The following is a 21,135-nucleotide window of genomic DNA, read 5'->3' as shown; positions in this document are numbered from 1 at the left end:
TGTGTCTGTGTCTGTGTATCCTTCCATGTGTCTGTGTCTGTGTATCCTTCCATGAACAACATGACTAAAATATAAAAAAATGGATGGGTTGGATTTTCATGAAACTTGGTGGGAATGATCAATTATGATCGAAATGGGCGCCCGCTGGCCTAGTGGTCCAGGTGCATCATGCCACATATACTGTAGGCTCTGGCCTGACAGCGTGGCGCGTGTTCGAGTCCCGTTCATGACGACCTTTGCTGCGTGTCTCTCCCCTTCTCTCTCTCCCTCTTTCCTGTCAATCTTTACTGTAACTATCAATTAGGGGCGACAGTGGCTCAAGAGGTAGAGCAGGTCGTCCAATGATCCATGGGTCGGTGGTTCGTGTCTATATGTCGAAGTGTCCTTGGGCAAGACACTGAACCCCAAATTGCTCCCGATGTGCTGGTTGGTACCTTGCATGGCTTCTGCTGCAATCGGTGTATGAATGTGTGTGTGAATGGGTGAATGTAATCTATGTAAAGCGCCAAATGCACCATTTACCATTTAATTAAGGCAGGGGTTCTCAACGTTTTTGGCTGGGGACCCCCGGAAATGCTTTGGCCATGTCTCATTTGTACATTGTACTGAGTTCCATGTTGTCACTCACCACCAGCTCACAGGGGTACACCTCCTCATCGTAGCTGACGAACTCTCGGAGGGTCTCGAAGAACTTCACCATGCACTCCTCGTCCTTCAGCGTGGCGTACTGTTGGAACGTCTGTTGGATCATCTTCCGCAGCTGTCTGGACTGAAACACGTGGTAATATGCTATGTTAGAATGTATTTGCGACAGGTACATTTTTTTGTTTTTGTTTCACAACTTGCTGAGGTTTAAAAAGAGAAGAGAATCATATGAAGGTTTACAGCTCTGCAGTGAATTATGAATTATGCAGGGCTGTCTTCTCTCTAACTTCAGGGCAGATACAATATTGATAAAAACCGTGTTGGCGTCAACAAGACAACAAGAACAAGCAAACATACCTTCATGCTGTCAATCAGTTCCTGGGGAAAGAACAGATTGAGGCCCACTTCCTTCCTGTATTTGTCAACGACATTCAGGACAAAAAGAAAATCAAAGTCAAGATTAAATATACAGAAACCACAGTAAACAAAGTGGTGATATTTTGTCAGTAAAAAGCCAACAACTTACTCTAGCAGCTCAAAGTTAGACTTCTTCTCTAGACCTTTAGCGTTCATGTCTTTATAGAACCTCCTGTAAAAGATACAGATATTAGCAAAAGCATATAGTCTGCTTTCGAATATAAATCTGACACCAATAATAATAATATACCAAATCATAAGTCATAAGTGTTCATTTAGCCATTTGAGTGTGCAAATGTAACCGAATGGACTTCTGATTAACACTGAGGAAAGGATTACTTATTTGTTTCACAATTTTACTGCTTACAAATTGTAATTGTGTGGCAAGAATGTGCTTTTTAATCGTGACTAAATCAGATGACTCGGATGAAATGAAAATAACCTGAATACCAAATCAATTTGCCTGTTTATTATGGAAGCACATTTCCGCCACTCAATAAAGTATACATTTCTCAACACAATTCATCCAAGTTTCATTCTTTGAATTACAACAGTATATCTCATCAGAGTTGTAGAAATGTCACTTGTGAGGCAATTAGCCGTTCGCTAAGTCCCACCCAGGATCCTTACCTAGTAACCGTCGCTAACATGGTATTGGCCAAGAATGGGCTTGGGTGGGACTTAGCGAACGGCTAATTGTGAGAACAGAGCCCCACATCATTCTGCAATATAATGTTGAAATCCAGAGGAAAACCCCCTCAGATATCTGATATATAAAGTCACAACTGATATACTGAATATACTCATTTGTAAGACAAATGGAATAATAGCCCATTTAAAAACTCACAATGTGTCCCGACGAGACACTTTGGGAGCTTATACAGTAGAATTGCTACTTTTTCTTTCTTTTAAAGAAATTAATTTAAAAAAAAGTGTACATTTCCCAAAAGGAAATACATTTATTTGATATATTGAATTGCATCTGACCAGAAGCAGCTGGTGATAAAGCAAACAAATGACCAGAGTGGCAGATATCAAAAGCAGAGACATGGATCCTCATCCCTGTCCAGGGTGAGGACTCACCCTGTCCATATAGCTACAGTGAGGACTCACCCTGTCCATATACTGTAGCTACAGTGAGGACTCACCCTGACCATAGCTACAGTGATGACTCACCCTGTACATAGCTTCAGTACAGTGAGGACTCACCCTGTCCATACAGTATAGCTACAGTGAGGACTCACCTGATCTCCAAACAGCCCAGCTGCAGGGCCATCCCATCGCTGACCTTATTAGCATGATACTGCATGTAATCACTTCGTACCTGAGAAACCACAGCTATTTGTTAGTTACAAACAATGGTTTGCCATCTTGTCAGTACTGAGCTTAACCCATTTAGGGTTAAGGGTTATTGTCCTGAGGACAATTCTACAAATGCCTTCTAAATCCTGACAGTTTTCTGAAAAACCTAAATGTTTCCATGTCAGTGGTTCTCAAAGTTTTTCATGCCCAGGACATGCAAAATTATATGTATTTGGCCGCCATCTGATTTTCACGATTTTTCAAAAATAGCAGACCTACAAGCTCGTAGCGCGGCACTCGTAGCGCGGCACTCGGTGCTGCGGTACGAGCTTGTAGATCTGTTATTTTTCAATAGCTAAAGTATAACATAATGCTTAAAACACCAAAAGGGGTTCCCGTCCAAAATGGGTTAACACAGTAAAATCAATTTGGTGACATTTGTTATTATTTACAACTATAGATCACTGTGTAGTTAAAAATATCATTACATTTACAACGTTGATCCAAAATAATATTATTTGTGTGTTTTACCTGTTGGTATAAATATAATAATGTGGTTCTGTCTTCTTTGAACTTTTCCAGGAAGATAACAGGAATGTATCGCACACGTAGATCATATCTGTAGTCAAGAGGAAAACAAATATTGTCATCAAATATTCTGAAGTATTGTGATTTTTTTTTACTAAAGACAGTTGATCAGGAAGCCACTTGAATAGAAAAAATCACACCCGTGTGAACTGAGTGGTGTAAGGTTTTATATAGCATGATCAGCTGTGGTCTGACGTAATGTCTGACGTAATGAAATAAGGTAAGGTATTATGTAGCCTGATCAGCTCTGATCTGACGTAATGAAATCACACCCGGATATGATTTCACAACTGGCTTTTTCTGTGCAGAGAAAATGACCATGGTTGCTACGGTCATCCAGTTCACCCGGGTGTGATTTAATTACGTCAGAAATTATTTTGAACATAGCAACCATGCTCATTTTTTTCTGCACACAAAAGCCAGTTGTAGGAGTGGTTTACACCACTCAAAAATGTTCAGGCAAAGTCATGCAGTAATGCACTTAGTGCAGCCGCAGAGAGCTGCCTGTGCCGACCTTCATTTTCTAATAAGAACACAGGCAACCTCAATTATATTTATTTAATCTTGTATTTATATTTTTCATTTTGTTCTCATGGTCAATGTCACTTCACATTTAGTTGCAGAGGAGAGGATATCACTCTCCTCTCACTAATTATTACATTTGAGCAAGAATCGTGCAGCACTACTGCTAAGTAAGACAGGGGGTTCAGTAAGACACTGAACCCCTTAGTTCAGTGTCAATAATCCATTGATTCACCTCCACTCCGCCTCCACATGGTGGCTCTCATAGCGTTGTTCCACCTCTTCCACAGTCAGGTCTGGATGAAGCCAGTGAACCTCCTCTGACTTGAGGTGCTTCAGTAGGAGACCATAGCAACCGCTGTGTTGGATGTTTGGCCCCAGGCGACCGCTGATCAGGATCGAATGGATGATGGCCTGAAGGACAGTCACATATACATCAAAAGGCCTGATTCATGTTTTATAGTGAATTATGGTCTTTTTTTTTTACCACATTGTGTCTATTGGGGAAAAAATTGGGAAAAATGTCAAACATTTCATAAATATTTCCAAATCCTGATGTCAAAAAAAAAAAAAAAATGTCTTCAGAAAGATTCAAAGATTTGTGCCGCATTTTCACGATTTTCCAAAAATAGCAGACCTACAAGCTCGTAGCATGCCACTCGGTGGCGCGCTATGAGCTTGTAGATCTGCTATTTTTCAATAGCTAAAGTATAACAGTTAAAACACCAAAAGGGGTTCCCGCCCAAAATGGGTTAAAAATAAATAAATAGCTGATTTTCGCTATTTGGTTAATGACCAAGTATATTAGGGCTTAAGTGGTTAAGGAGGCAAATAAAATGGTCTGTAACACTATAAGAAGTCTAAGGGCCTATTTTACCACTGTTTCGGCGCTGTAGTGCCGAAATGATTTCGGCTCGTCAGAAATTTTCAGTAGCACCGAAGAGCCGACTTTAGGACGGTACCCGCCCCCCCGAACCTCAAATGACGTCACATTGTAGGCTCTACAGCGCCGAACCGACTTTTATTCGGCTCTAAAATAGGAGTATGAATCGGCCCTAAGTAAGACTTCAATTTCTGATATTAGTCAACATATGCAAATAAATGTATGATTTATATGGTACTCACCCTGATTTGCCAGGTACTGTCACATTTGACCAACTTGAAGTTCTTGCTCAGATTGTTGTTGGTGCAGAAGCACACTTTGAGGATCTTGACGGGCCCGTTCTCCCCGATGAACGAGGACTCTGGGCTGGGCTCGGGAGTTGGGCCTTCTGGCCCTGGACTGGGGACCTTCCAGCCCAGGGCGTCACCAAACATCTCCTCGTACATTCTCACAGCAGGGCCAACAACACCATCATACCCACATCATCCTGTCAAAGACAAAAGAGAATTATATTTAGAGACTGTGTGGGCCTGTGTTGTTATACGCCCCATGTGTTGTTAATTAGCAACTTGTTGTTCAATCTGGACAGGGATAAGATACAATAAAGAACATATAGTGAAGAGAAATCATGGAAGGGAACAAGATAACAGCGGGTTGCAGCTATTTCTCTGAGGCCAGGATGGCGTGTTCATGGTGAACATGCCATCGTGGCACGCCTCTGTTTATGGGTTTTGATTTGGTTTAAATGCACAGCCAAACACATTTTCACTTGCATGTTGTGCTGAACACACGAATAGTGGTACACTACAGTACGTTACTGACTGTGTTGTTCTAGAAGTATCAAGGTCATATTATTGTATGTTTCACATTCATTCTATCAGCCTGTTTAATGTACATACTGTATGTGGCAATGACTCACATCATTCAGTTCTGACTGAGATTTGGTGATTACAGTACATTCCTTGCAACCTACTAATTCAAGTGAGGGCCTGTGAATGTGATTCACAACTCTTGCATCTTCAGTGACACTGGAAATACACTTATTTTGAGCAGTGGGGCGCTATGGCAAGGTTTTTTTTCGACCACTTGTTCACAAACAAGATATCTTGGAAAACTGCTGGCTGGATTTCCATGGAATTAGCTGTGCACATTCTTGCTCTGCAGAGGATGAACTGAATCCTCCTGATTGTAGTCACCCCATTCCCCCTCTCTCCCCTTGTGCCTCCATTTGGCCAAACCTGTACAATATATCACAAAATGTAATGAACAGATTGCCATGAATCGGATTAAGGACTGCAAAACAAATTGAACAGTTTTTGGGGGAAATTGAATTTAAACACCCTAAAAACCACTAGATCTGACCACAATGTAGGACAGCGTGGAGAACAGCCATCCAGTGTTTTCATAGCTCTGGGCAGTTATGTAAGCACGGTGCATTTGTTCACACAGGGCTCTGTGCTTTGAAACAAAGTACGCAGACTGTAATCTAGGAAGGAGGCAGTCATTATGTTTGTTCTAGCCATCTTAAGACATTGACCACTCGGAGGAAATATGTTCCAGAGATAGGGGATTTTGCAACAAATCGCCTGGCTTCAAAAAAAAAAAAAAAAACATTACTCATTGCACTGTCTGTCATCAATGATCACAAATAGCACACAGCAAGAATACCACACCTGCAACAACAGAGCAACACTTGCCTTAATAATGTTCACTCTCGCAAAGTGGTTGGCGTCAAACTGTAAAGCTGCGTCTCAAATAAATACAATTGCATCCATCTACTGTATGCGCTAATAACCTGTCTATACCCGACTACACATTCCTAGGATATTTAGAGAGTTGATACTCTGTCAGTCTAGCTAAAAGAGGGCAAGTTGACCCTGCAAACATCACCACTACAGCTACAAGGAACAGCAGAGACTTCTACTTCAGACTAGTACCCACCTTACTCACCGTACTGTCCATCAAAAATATATGTTACTGTCATAACGTGTCTTCATAAATGATGAGTCCACACTGTTAGTCTGCTCTGTTAAAGGTAGCTGAATTGTGTGTCTCTCTCTCTCTCTCTCTCTCTCTCTCATGGCTTTCACTGCTGTTGCAGAGGGTACTGTTTTGTTAGCCCGAGGCCATGAATTCCTCAACTGTGTGTGTGTGTGTGTTAGAGAGAGAGAGAGAGAGAGAGAGAGAGAGAGAGAGAGAGAGAGAGAGAGAGAGAGAGAGAGAGAGAGAGAGTGCGTGCATGCGAGATGGACAAGGGAGTCAGACATGTGTCTGCCAGCACCTTGCAACGCCACAGGTGTGGGAGGCATGAGGTAGGGTATGAGAGAGAGGGCGTAATAATAAAGTAAAATGTATCATATTCATATAATTATGTGAAATCTGGACATCCTCTCTCTGTGTGTGAGAGAGAGAGAGAGAGAGAGAGAGAGCTTTGCTCTGGCAATGTAAACGTACGTTTTCTCATGCCAATAAAGCTCCTTTGAATTGAATTGAGAGAGAGCGTAAGTTTACTTACGTTTACTTACGTTCATTTTATGTTTTATCTTTATATATTTTGATCATTGAATTGAGCTGGACTGAATTTATTAGCACTAAAATGAACAGTATTTACAATGTCTGGCATGACACAGACAGTAAACAGAGGTAAATATTCAATGCCCAACATTGTATGCGCCACGGTGGCAAAGGCATAACAATGTTGATTACCGTTTTATAAGAGAATAGCTGTGTTTACTGTTTACTATGTGTGTTCTAGACTAAGAAATGTGAAATAGGCCCACATGATGAACCCAAACCATTTTGGCTGTGAGTAACTTGTGGCCATACAGTATTTCTTTTCTTTGGAATGAGCAACATGTCTGTGACCTCTAGACCGGTTCGGATAACGAGTGTGTGAGACTTGATCTCTGTCGTTTTTTACTTTGGCAGGCAAACGCTAGAACCTAGAACAATTGAGCATAGATGGGAGAGGGACTGGGTTTCACCTAAGGGGAAGCAAAAAGCATACTAGAACGAATGTGAACACTTTCACAAGCTCTGTGTTGTTTTATTTGGAATGCCCCTACGCCACTAGTCCATGGCTTAGAAAGGTCTTATCAAACAAAGTTCACAGAGAGAATTACACTAAATCAACACAACTCAACAGTGGATTAACTATTGTGTACTATGCCATTATTACATGCACAAGGAAGGAACCCTCATGTATTTTAATAGTTGGCAACCAACTCATTATATCTGCCTGTTTTTGCTTTTTTTTTAATGATGCTGTAGTCCTTTATGTTGAATGAAAAAAAGCTACTGTGAACTTTCCAGGCACACTTCTGATGTTTCTCACAGACACTGTCATGTCGGTACTTGAGTCGTTCCTGTGGGAGATTTTATCACAATCACTGAAGAACTACAGTAGTGAGTGTGAAGCAACACTTTCACCACAACAAGCCACAAGACCGGTCATGTGCAAGCAGGACATTTGGAATAGTGAATATACGTTATAGTGTGCACACATAGACATCAAAGGGGGGCTTCAGCCCCTGCCTTTTTACCCGGGGCGACGGTGGCTCAGGGGTAGAGTGGCTGGATGGTAACCGTAAGTTTGCCAGTTCGAACCCGGGCTCCCCAAGAGTTAGTGTCGAAGTGTCCTTGAGCAAGACACTGAACCCCCGGGCCTAATTGCTCCTGATGTGCTGGTTGGTGCCTTGCATGGTTTCCGCCGCCATCGGTGTATGAATGTGTGTGTGTGAATGGGTGAATGTAATGCACAATCTATGTAAAGCGCCTTGGATAAAGGCGCTATATAAATGCACCATTTACCATTTTACCCGCCTGTAAAACTACTGCCCTTTCCAGACCACGAATGCAACATTTACTATTACTACATGGTGAAAGAAATGCACATGCCCTCCTCTCCATGCCATGCCATGCCATGCCGGAAGGCAGCATTCAGGAGAATTGCTTTTTTCCCCTGAAGTCTCCTGAACTTGAATGCAGCATTTTTGCGTTTAACTAATTTGTTTATAAATGCATGTTGTTACACCTGCATCTCCATAAGCGAAAGAAGAGTGCTGGGTTGTGCCCCGAAAATAGCTGATCTACAAGCTCACAACGCGTCGCAGCGTGACGCGTTGTGAGCTTGTAGATCGGCTATTTTCGCTATTTTTGTCCAAAAGTGCCCTCTTACGGGATTTCAGCCCCCGCCTCTCTGACACTCTGTGCACGTCCATGATAGTGTGTGACATACAGAACAATTGGCACCTCAAACGACAGAACCAAAAGAAGGTTGATTTCGGGGGAAATCACAATAGCACATAGAGCTGGCTATTATCCCATCTACTCATTTTTTAGAGATAAGTGAACAACTGTGAAGTGTGAACCATTTCTGGGTGATTTCTAATGAGTTGACAGAAGAGAGGGAATTCCACTTCAGGTTCCCAACTGCTGGGAAAATAATAGTTGAATCAAGAGTGTGCTTGGCAGAAAATACATCTATTTACTTAGAGAAATTCTAACTAAGTCCACAGAAAAAAATAAATCCATGTCGCCTAAAGCAGAAAAATAAGAGTGTTACAGAATTGATTTTGTCCAATTTGTATTCAAGTAGTAATGAGCAGAGAACCATCAAACCTATTACTACAATGGTGATGTGTCATACTATAATGTTGCAAGGAATTATCCAATACTCTTTTATATAGCATTTATAGCATTTTTGTATCATATGTTGTCATCATACATATATTACGTCATCTTTCATTTATCTTCCGATTTGGGTAATGGTTAACAAATTGATATCGGGTTGACTTATAAACTGTAACTGTTTAAACTGAGCTATTGTTACGCCAACTTACTATCTAGTGCTAAGTAGCCTAATAGTTCTAATGTTCTACTAGTACTTCTCATTTCAAGAGCTGCATCTATAGACCTTCTTGGTTAATTGTGTTTTGATTGATTGATTGATCGATTGAAATATTTAACAGTTTGCAGAATTACAGTTACATTTTAAGCACAACTCAATACAAAGACTGTGAGTGGACGACCCAATAAAGCACTACACTTGTTTACAAGAGGGTCCACCTTGTTCAATTCATCAAAACATTTAGAGACTACAAATAGACACTTGTTGTGTTGCTAGGGAACAACTTATATAGGCCTACTTAAACAGCTCGTCACTCACTATACTGACAAAGTGCTCAAACACACTGCACCAATAATTACACTGTGACACAAGAAGACACTGTTTAGTTTAGTGTGAAAGGAGAAGTAGGCTGTGTGTGCGTGTGTGTGTGTGTGTGTGTGTGTGTGTGTGTGTGTGTGTGTGTGTGTGTGTGTGTGTGTGTGTGTGTCCACTCACTGTAAGGCCAACTGTACATGACATGACTGAACATGTTATCCAGCTGTAGCCTATACCTGAATTAACATCCATATTAAATTAGCAACCACCATGGCCTCTTTAGTGTATATAGTTACTGGTGTAGTCTGGAGAATGTTGTGATAAAAAAAAAACATGTTTAGTTTATTAATCTACATCTACACAATAATAAAAGTAAATCTATAAAGCCTGTAATATCTTCTTGAGGAAGGAAAAGCAATATGTTTTGCAGCAGAGATTCGCCGTGTTGCAACGTCATGTGTCCCCAGGCCTGTGGAATGTTGGCCAACAATTTCACCACCTGCACAGACTTGCTTTGATAAAGCAATGCATGCACCCGACAGGCATCAAACTACAGTATTATGGCAGTTAGGCTAACAGGCTATCTCTAATACATTATGGTGTTATATTCATCTCATTGTCCTAAAAAAATAGAAATATCCAGTCATTCATGTGGCCACATTTAATTAACTTTTGTTTTGCACAAAGCAATAGAAAATACATTCTTATATATTTACAAGAGGCAACACCGTTTTCTTTGTATAAACAGTGTTGTGCGGATACACAACTTCTGTTTTGAGTAGATTAATAACTTTGAACATTAATGTTGCGCCTATTAAACAGCTATACATGGCCTACTGTAGTCTACCTGCCTGTGTTGCTGCCACTTGCACTTTGGGACGCTTTTGGGTAGCCTGGGGAAGACTTTACTACTAACTAGTATAACTATGACAATCTCCAGGGATTCGGCCGCCGGCGCACCCCATTTGTATAAGAACAGTCAGACAGTGCAGGCATTTTAGACTCACCTTTATGCAGATTGTTCTCGTCCAAGACAGAATCAGAGACGAACAGCTTGTTGTACAAAGTATAATTCCTTATTTCCTTGCGGAGCTGTAGTCCTAGGCCTGACAGACAGTTTGTCTCAGTTGTCGACCAAAAGGTGCTTGCATGTGAACTGGAGTGTTTACTGAGCCACACCCTCACCTCTGCAGTTCACTGAGAAGGGAGGGGGACGCGCTTCCTTATTGATCTACAGATAATATAATAGTAGCCTAGTGGAAAGAATTTAAAAATTGTATTGTTTGAAAACCAAACTTCGGATACAAACAAGTTAAATTAAGCCACATAGCCTACACCTGCTGGCTGGTTAATTAACGGCTGGTCAATAAATATGCTGTTTTAAGAATAAACGAGTAAAGATATAATGGCGTTGAGATTAACTTAATTTGCTGCTGTGTAGGCTACTGCTCTATAAAGAGTCGGGTAAATTAAAACGAAACTGCTTTAAAGATAAAAAAAAAAACGAAACTTTTAAACAGGCCTATAGGCTACTACACTACACGTAGGTTTGAAAGTTTCTTCCACTATCGTTTCCACTAGCTAGCCCTACGCATTAATAAAATAGAATAAATTAAATAATGTATTTATGTAATAATGAAATCAAACAGCAGAGGGGGCCACGAGCTTAGAAAAGCCTGGATTTGTATGTCAGGCCGTCCCATTTATACTTTATAGCACAACTTCATGGTTGTTACAATACAATATAGCATAATGTTAATAGTAGCTACAGAATTTGCTATATCGAAATCACTATAACAAACAATTCAATTCAAATGAGCTTTATTGGCATGAGAAAACATACATTTACATTGCCAAAGCAAGTGTCACAATACAATAAAAACAGTTGATAATGGGGAAAGTATATACAGTTGGAGGGGGTACAGCATTTTGTACACAAACAAACAATTGACGTTATTGATCACCACTAAATTCTGCTCAGTCAGCTGTCAATTTCCTTCATCATCATCATCATCATCATCATCATCATCAGTGGTGGTAAGTAAGTACTTTTACTTAAGTACTGTACAGTACAGTAATTTTGAGTTTATTTGTGCTTTGAGTATTTCCAATTTCAAGTACTTTTACTTCTACTCCACTACATCTCAGAGCCAAAATTTGTACTTTTACTCCACTACAATTATTTGAAAACTTTAGTTACTATTGTTACTTTGGAGATTTTCATTTTTATTAGAAAACATACATTAACCACTTAAACCCTATACATTTCGGCTTGTAGATCGGCTATTTTCAATTGCTTTTCTACACATTTTGAACTTGTGAAATGGGACATTCTGCAATATGAATGCATTTTGATGCCGATACTTTTGTACTTTTACTCAAGTACATTTTCAATTCCATATTTTTACTCGTAACGAAGTAGTTCTAAATTGCACAAGTACTTTTTCCAGCACAGATCATCAGCAGCAGCAGCATGCCAGCATCATCAGCAGCATGCCAGCATGCCAGCATGTATGCCAGCATCAGCAACATGCCAGCATCAGCAGCAACATGCTCTTGCTTGCTAGAAAGTCTTGAATAGTTGTGTGTTGATGATGATGACAGCTGTGAGTTCAAGTCTGGGGCAGGGTCGGGCAAGACCAAGAGCCACACCCACCTGCCACCACGCCACAGTGTCAAGGACAGGAATAATCTGCAACAGGTGCCACTGGTTAGGCCTCCGCGGTTTCAGTGGTGGACCTGGTGACACTGTATGTGAAGGGTATGCGCGGCCTGATGTCGAAATAAATAAAAAGTCTTCTGAAAGAATATATATTCAAAGATTTGTGCCACATTTTCACGATTTTTTCAAAAATAGCAGACCTACAAGCTCGTAGCGCGCCACTCGGTGGCGCACTATGAGCTTGTAGATCTGCTATTTTTCAATAGCTAAATAATGCTTAGTTAAAACACCAAAACGGGTTCCCGTCCAGAATGGGTTAAAGTGAATGGCAAATTGAGTGGCAAAGTGAGTTTGTTTACATTGTTTAACGTTGTTTAATGCAATCAAATAGGACTTTTCTGTTTGGATGTATGGGCTGTCAAGGCCATGCAGAAAGTCGTTTTTTTTTACCACTCAGTAGGTGGTTCCCGCATAACTTCGAGGTATGATGATGTCACGCCCATATACCGTCTATTCTCATGAGGGGCCTAAATCCACTCAATGTATTCAAAATGTAAAAAAAAAAAAAAAAAAAAGAATATATAGGCCTATATATATATATATATATATGAAGAACATTGTCTTTATAATCTATTTTTTTATCGTCGGAAATTATGAATATCAATGCACTTAATTAAATAAAAATCAGAAATTTTCATAAATGTTCAGAAGTGGTGAAAACAGAAGATTGGTTCAAAATAGGGCTTATATTATATATTAAGTGATTAATTAATACTATATTTTTGGAGGGTCCAATCCTAATAGTCCCTTCCTAGAAAAGTAGTTGAGCCAAACGCACAATATCTAAAAAATGTTTAAAATGTAGCAGATTGAAACAAGACATCAGCTTGTGAAAAAAAGAAACAAAATACTCAAATGTATTAACTATTTTTTTCCAGCTTTTGATTAATTGATTGCATCTACTGCTTTATTTAACACTGTTTATTGAAAATCCCCAAAAATGTATTATACAAAATAAATACTGTTTATTTTTCAGATGTATTGTTTTATATTATACATGTTTTAATGAACTGAAAACACACTATAGGTTAGTTAGTGGGTGTAGAAGATCGAGGCTATCTGGTATAAGCAGAAGGTCACCGGTAAGGTTTGCACACTGGTATAAGTCTATCTTTCAAAGTGTCCCTCATTATGATCATTACTATAATTGAAGTTGTCATTTTAAGCAGTACTAGTAGAAGTAAGTGATTGTAATGGTAATGGCAGTGCTTGGTCTCACTTCATTCACACTGACTGTGCCCTTGTTGGAAAGTGAGGAGGATCATACCACAAGAGTACGAGGTGCGCTGCCAATCTCTGGGAAATACAAGCTCAGGGCAGAGTAGATAGTTGGCCTTCTGGCATTCCCCTCTTGCTGCTCCTCTCCAGGGACATTCACAAGCTGCCTGGGGTGTTGAGGGAAATGTACCATACATTCTGATGGTGTTCTAATGCCACATCAGGAGCTAATACTATGATTGAGTGTGATCTGCACAATTGGATGTCATTTCATCATCCCAGACTTATGATGTGTAGATATAGAATAAAAACGCTCTTGCAATGAAAGGCTTGAAAAAAAATGAATGGTAATGCACCCCTTCAGGCATATACCCATTGTATTTCTTCAACTGTGTGTGTGTGTGTGTGTGTGTGTGTGTGTGTCGTGTGTTTGTGTATGTGTGTGTGTGTGTGTGTGTGTGTGTGTGTGTGTGTGTGTGTGTGTGTGTGTGTGTGTGTGTGTGTGTGTGTGTGTGTGTGTGTGTGTGTGTGTGTGTGCATGTGCATGTGCGTGTGTGTGTGTGTGTAGTGCCATACATTTCTTCAATGAAATACAACACAGACAGCATTTTTAGAACCGTTTTACTTGTGGGACATTTTTTTTTGCCGCAATATTTTTGATATATTTTGACCAAGTGTTATTTTTAGTGGCTGGTTTTTAGGATGAAGTATTACTAAAGACCACTCCCTCTCCCATTAAAACCACCCCACCCAATAACCAATGCCTCCACCCTTAAGTCAATGTCCCAACGAAAGCTCTGTGCAAATAGGTCACATGGAATGCTTTTGATCTGGTATTTTAAGTCTACACCCCATCCCACCTCTTTGCTCCACGTCTTACTCTTTAGTAACGTCTAAAATATTTATCTTTCCCTTGATGGTCATTAAGTCCACATTCTTTCACCAATGGCTTCTTCTTTTTTTCCAGCCAGGGCACATGCAGTCACTGTTGACCAATATGACATCACCTCCCTGCTGCTATAGTGTTTGGCTATAAATGTTTAGTCCATCTTTTTTTGTATTTGCTCACCTTTGACCTGTTTAATGGCCTCCTAGAAGATAAAGAGATAAGAGCCCAGGGCAATGGAGCAGAAACAGGATTTGTTTCATGTGGGCAGCAGAGGGAGGGGGGGGGGGGGGGGGGGGGGAGCTTGTAGGTATGGGAGAATGTGTGAGTAATCTGAATGAGTAATCCCATGTGTGTGCGTGCGTACATGCATGTGTGTGTGTGCGTGCATGGCTGCATGCACTAGGTAGCAATCCTGTGTGTGTGTGTGTGTGTGTGTGTGTGTGTGTGTGTGTGTGTGTGTGTGTGTGTGTGTGTGTGTGTGTGTGTGTGTGCGCGCGTGCATGGCTGCATGCACTAGGTAGCAATCCTGTGTGTGTGTGTGTGTGTGTGTGTGTGTGTGTGTGTGTGTGTGTGTGTGTGTGTGTGTGTGTGTGTGTGTGTGTGTGTGTGTGTGTGTGTGTGTGTGTGCGCACGTGCATGGCTGCATGCACTAGGTAGCAATCCTGTGTGTGTGTGTGTGTGTGTGTGTGTGTGTGTGTGTGGGGGGGGGGGGGGTCATTTCATCCCATCAACACACTTGGTGTTCACCAAGGTGTGAGGCCTCCCAGTGGTTAATGGTTAGCCTGGGTTCCAGACCAGTCTGATTCGCTGCGTTCCGCGGATCTGAAAAAAGTCACTGTGACATTTTTAGATCTGCAAAACGCAGCGAATCAGGCTGGAACCCAGGCTAGTTAATGGTGGCCCATAATAAAACAACAGAAAGTTAAAATCAGGTTAGACTAGTCAAAACTAGTAGGATAACAAAATAACACTTTGCATTTGATTTACAATACATTATTTATTTAGTGTAATGTTTGCTCAGAATGCAACCAAACACAAAACCTCTCTTTTAGATTCATGCCTCATAAATTCTTCAATTAACTGATTAAATAAATAAATTGAGTCAAAAGTCGAAAAAGAGAAGCATGTTGCATGTCTTCTATAAACCTTCAAGTCATGACTTTATTTTTTTAAGTCTGTTTATTCGTTTTTTTTAGCCTATATAAAATGTTGATAGACATTGAACAAATAGAGTTATATACATGACATCATAAATCACTAATTCTTGTAAATATGTGTGCAACACTCAAGACACAATCCCACAGCCACTCTTACTATTGGGGTCGGGACCCAACATGGGATCGAGGCAGGGTTGTTTGACCAGTGACCACCACTTTTAAAGGACAACTTTGGTTTTTTTCAACCAAGGTTCAAGTTTTAGGTTAGGTTTAGGTTATTAGAGAAAGTAAAAGATGAGGGTTATTTTTTATTTTTTTATTCGCTGCAGGGTTAGTTTTTGAATGTGAAGGGGGAGGTGACAAAATTACAAATTGAGCCTACGACACAGAAATGTAATACAGTACACATAATAGAGAAGTATTGGACAGTGGACTCGACAACCAGGCCTGTGACCATGTATCTAATAGTCTAGTAGTGCACCTTGACAGCGTATCCTGTTCTTATGCTATCACTGCTATGCCGATGACACACAACTGTTTCTATCCTTCCCCCCCTCTGCCACTCAGGTGGAAGAGCGCATCACTGCATGCCTGGCTGACATCTCACAGTGGATGTCCTCCAACCACCTCAAGCTGAACCCAGACAAGACTGAGCTTCTCTTCTTCCCAGCTAAGTCCTGCCCTATGCGGGAGCTAACTATTTCCGTAGACAACGCCCTGGTAACGTCTGTCCCAACAGCCAGGAACCTTGGTGTTGTCCTGGACAGTCAGCTCTCGTTTAAAACTCACATCACAGCTGTCACTCGATCCTGTAGGTTCACACTCTATAACATACGACGAATTAGACCGTTCCTCACCCAGGAATCAGCCCAGCTCCTAATCCAGACAACAGTCTTGTCAAAACTTGACTATTGTAATTCGCTCCTTACTGGCCTACCGGCATGTGCACTTAAGCCTCTCCAACTGATCCAAAACGCCGCAGCTCGTCTGGTCTTCAACCAGCCAAAATTCTCACATGTCTCCCCCCTGCTCCGCTCCCTGCACTGGCTCCCAGTCGCTGCCCGCACAGAATACAAAACTCTGATGCTGGCATTCAAAGCAACCAAAGGTATGGCTCCCCCATATCTTGCAAGCATGATTGAACCCTACAAACCCTCCCGCGCACTCAGATCAGCCAACGCAGGAAAGCTGGAAGTACCCTCACTAAAAACGCCGGGACAACGCTCCACACGTCCCAAACTCTTCTCCCTTCTGGCCCCAAAACTGTGGAATGCACTCCCCGTTGCAATCAGAACTGCAGCATCACTCCCAATCTTCCGCCGTAGTCTGAAGACCCACCTTTTCAGACTCCATCATGGCCCATAGCACTTATCCTACCCCCTTAGATAGCACTTTTTAGACTTAGATAGCATTTGAAACAGACTTATAGCATGTCATGTAGACAGCACAATAATTGCATTGTATGTAGTCATAGCACATCATAGTACATATGTATAGCATAGTATAGTATATATGTATATTTAATATGTATAGTGTCATTATATAGATATGTTCTAGTTACGTTCTTAGCTTACGCATGTTTCTTGATAAATGCATTTTATATATGTGATGTATTCCCATACTTTTGTTCTTGCCTAATGTAAGTCGCTCTGGATTAAGAGCGTCTGCTAAATGCCTAAATTGTAAATTGTAAATTGTATGCTCTTAGGCTCTGGAACAGCCAAAAAAAATGCAAACTCTGTTGAGTCTTTTAAATCACCTCTCAAAACACACTTTTATTCTTTGGCTTTTAACCACAGTTAATGTTTGTGCCTTGTTTTGTTTGTTTATTGCACTTCTGTTGTTGCACTAATTGTTGATGTTTTTTTTTTATCTCACACTGTAGCACTTGTCAATTTTGATTGTTTTAAATGTGCTCTATAAATAAAGTTTGATTTCATTTGATTTCATTTGTTATGCCTTGTTTGGTCAATTTCGATTGTTTTAAATGTGATCTATAAATACAGTTTGATTTCATTTGATTTAATTTGATTATGCCTTGTCTCGTAATGTAATGTCCACAGCTCGCCTGCCTGCCCTGTTTTGTTTTGTTATGTTTTGAGTGGGGACTGCGGATGGAATTCAACCTCTTTGCTGATGGTATTTAATTGCGTTGCAATTATTTGTAATGCTCATGAATAATGCTGTCAAAATAAACAAATGAAGTAAAGTAAAGTTGACACATGACGTGACCAGAAGATATGGAAACTAGGATAAGAACAGAATGGGCAGGAACAGAACATTCACCTTGTATCATATTGTACACAGACGTCAGCCTCTGATAAGTACATTAGTTTGATGGTCATCTCATTGTATGACGTCTAGCAATTATGCTTACGTGCTGTTATACGAGTGATTCACCACAGATAAAGGCCATGATTCATCATGACGAAAGCGACCGGCCATCACTCAAACCTTTATTTGCCTGTACGTTGTACAAACATTATTTCCTCAATGTGTCCTCAATGCATAAGTGATTGCATTGTTAGGTTCACGGTTGTAACACGGTTGTGCTTACTTCAGATTTGACAAAGTGTCTTATGAAAGCAGGGAATCATAGCTTCAAATTGACATATTGGTTGTTCAGTTTGACCCACCAGTTTTGGAGACATGGCTTATAGAGTAATGTCTTACAGAAAACGAGTTGAGAAAACAGGCTTGAATGAAAGGTTCACTTCTGTGGGCTCTAACATTACACCTAGCTACATGTTTAAGCATTTATTTCATATTTAGCCTACATGTGGATTTCAGCTCTGACACTTATTTCAGACATGCTGTAGTATGTGAAAAAAAATTGCGCGATGGCAGGCTCTCAGTCAAATATGGTCACATATAGTTTAGCATGGAGATATTTACCAGTCATACCCCTTGACACTGCGTAAAAGAAATATCCTCGGTATGTCACCCAGTGTTAATATTCCTGGATTGCTAGGACACAGACAAAGGGCAGCGATGTGGCATGGACAGCATCATGGGTCGGGCATACTTGGATGGATTTAAGGGGCATCAGCTGCCGGGGGCATCAGCTGGTGTAGAAACATGACAGAGGTCAATCCTGACAGCGTGATGGGGTTCACCCTAATGGCTGGGGAAAGTTATTAGGTATGGGTGTGCAAATATTCATCCCAGATTGGAAATAACGTTTACATATTTTTGTATCACAGCTAGAGGCTGAGATTTCACAACACTGATAGTACAATGTTACAATGTTGAGACTTTCGTGTTTTTTCGTAAATTGCACGCTGCGTTCATGATTTGAGACTTTTTGTTCAAAACGGGCCAATCCTGCAAACTTTGAAAGCCAATGTCATGAAATATCGGACAGATCCGTCTTGAACACATGACTATAGAGATAGTGTGTAATGATTTGCGGGATTTTTGGACAGAATCTGGAGGAGTAATATCAAAAAATGTGTTTTTAAAAAGCCGGCCTCCTGGTGGCGCTATAACAGCCGTTCTGGGAAATTTGGGGCAGAGGTTCATCGTTGGCATCCAGGGAGTGTGCGTGCAAAATTTGGTATCGACCGGGTTAATGGTGCCGGAGATTAGCTGGTAACAGACGGACGGAGTGCAAAACATACTCTCTCCCCATGCCTTCGGCCTGGTGGAAACAATAATTTAGCAAATGTGTCGGGAGTCGAACCCGCGACACACTGCCAGACTTGGGCTACCGGCCAAGGTGCCTGGAACACTGAGCCAAGGCCCAGGCCTTGTATTTTCTTTTTATACCTAACTAGAAACCACCTCGCAAACCTGCTGTAGGAGACAACCTGTGATGTGTGTGAATGAAGGTGCTGCGCTACAGTGGTCAGTTTTTCTGTCTTTGAGTGTCTATAAGGTACTATAAACTACTATAAGAAACCTGTTGAGTGCAATTATCCCGCAGGTTCAAGTCCCACGCCTTCCCATGGTGCTGAAGGGCTGCCACTGCTATAGCCCTTCAGCCCCCATGGTGTTTCTGTAGAGGTCAAATAAAGGGATTATTATGACAACCAAAGCCACACCAAGCTGAAGTTTTCAGTAGAAGGGGCATGAAGAATTATATTGGCTCACAAGAACAGATCCAATTGGTGGGGCAGCCTAAGTTTTCACAATAGTTGCTGTACAGTTCTAGCTGACCATACCATTGCACCACAATAGAGGGTATGCGCGTGACATCATCGTACCTGGAAGTTATGCGGGAAATGCCCACTGAGTGGCAAAAACCCCATTCATCCAAACAAAGTCATGTCTGATTGCATTAAACGATGTTAAATTCACCAACATTGCAGCTGAACGAAAAGCTTGAATTATCCTCTATCAGCAAAGTTTTTGTTTCATAAAAATCCACCATAGAAACGTTATGAGCTACTTTCTGTCAAGAAATGCCCTGCATTTGATTATCTAAGTGTCAGAGTTTGGAAGTGCTTGTTTTCAATAACACAACATTTTGCTGCCTCCTGCATTATGTGACATTTAGAAACAGGTGGTACGCAGGACGGTTGAGTGATTTCCAACGAGCGCTTCCAAACTCCAACACTCCATGCTGCTCAATGTTTTGCCACTCAGTCTAGATGAGGGGGGCGTGTCCTGATGGGAAAATCATGCATGTCCATACTTTCTATACCTTTGGACACTCCACCCACAGCTTTCTCCTAGTGCTTATGAAGTGTTCTTTAGGCCACTGGTTCCCACACTTTTTCATGTCAAGGACCCCCAAATTGACACTAATTATCCCACGGACGCCCATTTGAAAAGACATGCCAGGGACCCCCTTAATTTCAAACACCCCCCAGTTTGACATGCATTTAGGCTACAGACCCCCATTTAATGGCATTTCTATCTCTGGGTCCCCCAATTTATATTGTAAAATCAATGTTAATTTAACTCTGAGAGTGTACAAATGGTTCCATTGGTTCCATTTGTACACTCTCAGAGTTACAGACCCATAAGGGTCCATTTGGTTCCAAACTACCATTTAGCTGGGAACCCCCAGGAACTCCCTCAAGTACCCCTGGGGGTCCCCGGACCCCACTTTGGGAACCACTGCTTTAGGCTAGAAGAGAGGGAGTTCCACTCAGAGGCGTATCTACAATAAGGCGAGGACATGCGTCCGCCTGTCCAAATCCATTTTCTGCCTGGCCAAAATCCATACAATGAGGACAAAAACAAGACCTGAGAACTATTAGTGGACAGCTGATTGGCCGTCGCGGTAGAGCGCGACCCTCAATCACCCATTCGAATGCAAATGCAGCCTTTCAGCCTTTGTATCCTACTGTCTGGCAGGTACTGTATATCTCTTTGAAAACCTTTAGTGCTACTGATTGTGGGGACGACAATTAACACATCGTGCCTGCCCAAAATGTAATTCTTGCCTGCCTAAAATGTAATTCCTGGAAACGCCACTGGTTCCACTGCACATCAAACAGTGAATGGCATGTCCGGTGCATCACAGTAGCGCAGGGTTCCCCAATAGGCGGCCCGCGGGCCATTTGCGGCCCGCGGAACGCCCCCTTGTGGCCCATGGAAGAATTTGTTTTGTTTTGGGGGGGTGTCCCAGATATAAATGGCATTAAATGGGGGTCAGTAGCCTATGCATGTCAAACTGGG

At 41.3% G+C, this 21,135-nt stretch overlaps 2 protein-coding genes across 2 annotated transcripts in view; one reads left to right on the top strand and one right to left on the bottom strand.

Annotated features, from left to right (window-relative positions):
- The window catches only part of ptk2bb (protein tyrosine kinase 2 beta, b), a 34,895-nt gene extending 24,291 nt beyond the window's left edge, over window positions 1-10,604 (bottom strand). Inside the window, exons 1-8 of the mRNA XM_079525834.1 lie at window positions 10,529-10,604; window positions 4,600-4,844; window positions 3,710-3,888; window positions 2,896-2,983; window positions 2,307-2,386; window positions 1,172-1,234; window positions 1,003-1,057; window positions 629-769 (exon numbers count right to left, since the gene is read on the bottom strand). Coding sequence (XP_079381960.1) covers window positions 629-769; window positions 1,003-1,057; window positions 1,172-1,234; window positions 2,307-2,386; window positions 2,896-2,983; window positions 3,710-3,888; window positions 4,600-4,803 — 810 coding nt within the window. The 5' untranslated portion in view covers window positions 4,804-4,844; window positions 10,529-10,604. The remainder of the gene's footprint in view (window positions 1-628; window positions 770-1,002; window positions 1,058-1,171; window positions 1,235-2,306; window positions 2,387-2,895; window positions 2,984-3,709; window positions 3,889-4,599; window positions 4,845-10,528) is intronic.
- LOC306940725 (uncharacterized protein) overlaps window positions 1-21,135 on the top strand; it is a 92,897-nt gene that overhangs the window by 11,189 nt on the left and 60,573 nt on the right. The gene's annotated exons all lie outside the window — the stretch shown is intronic.

Source organism: Electrona antarctica (genome assembly GCF_951216825.1).
Source record: "Electrona antarctica genome assembly, chromosome: 17".
Taxonomy (NCBI): Eukaryota; Metazoa; Chordata; class Actinopteri; order Myctophiformes; family Myctophidae; genus Electrona; species Electrona antarctica.
This window is presented reverse-complemented; position numbering and strand designations above follow the sequence as displayed.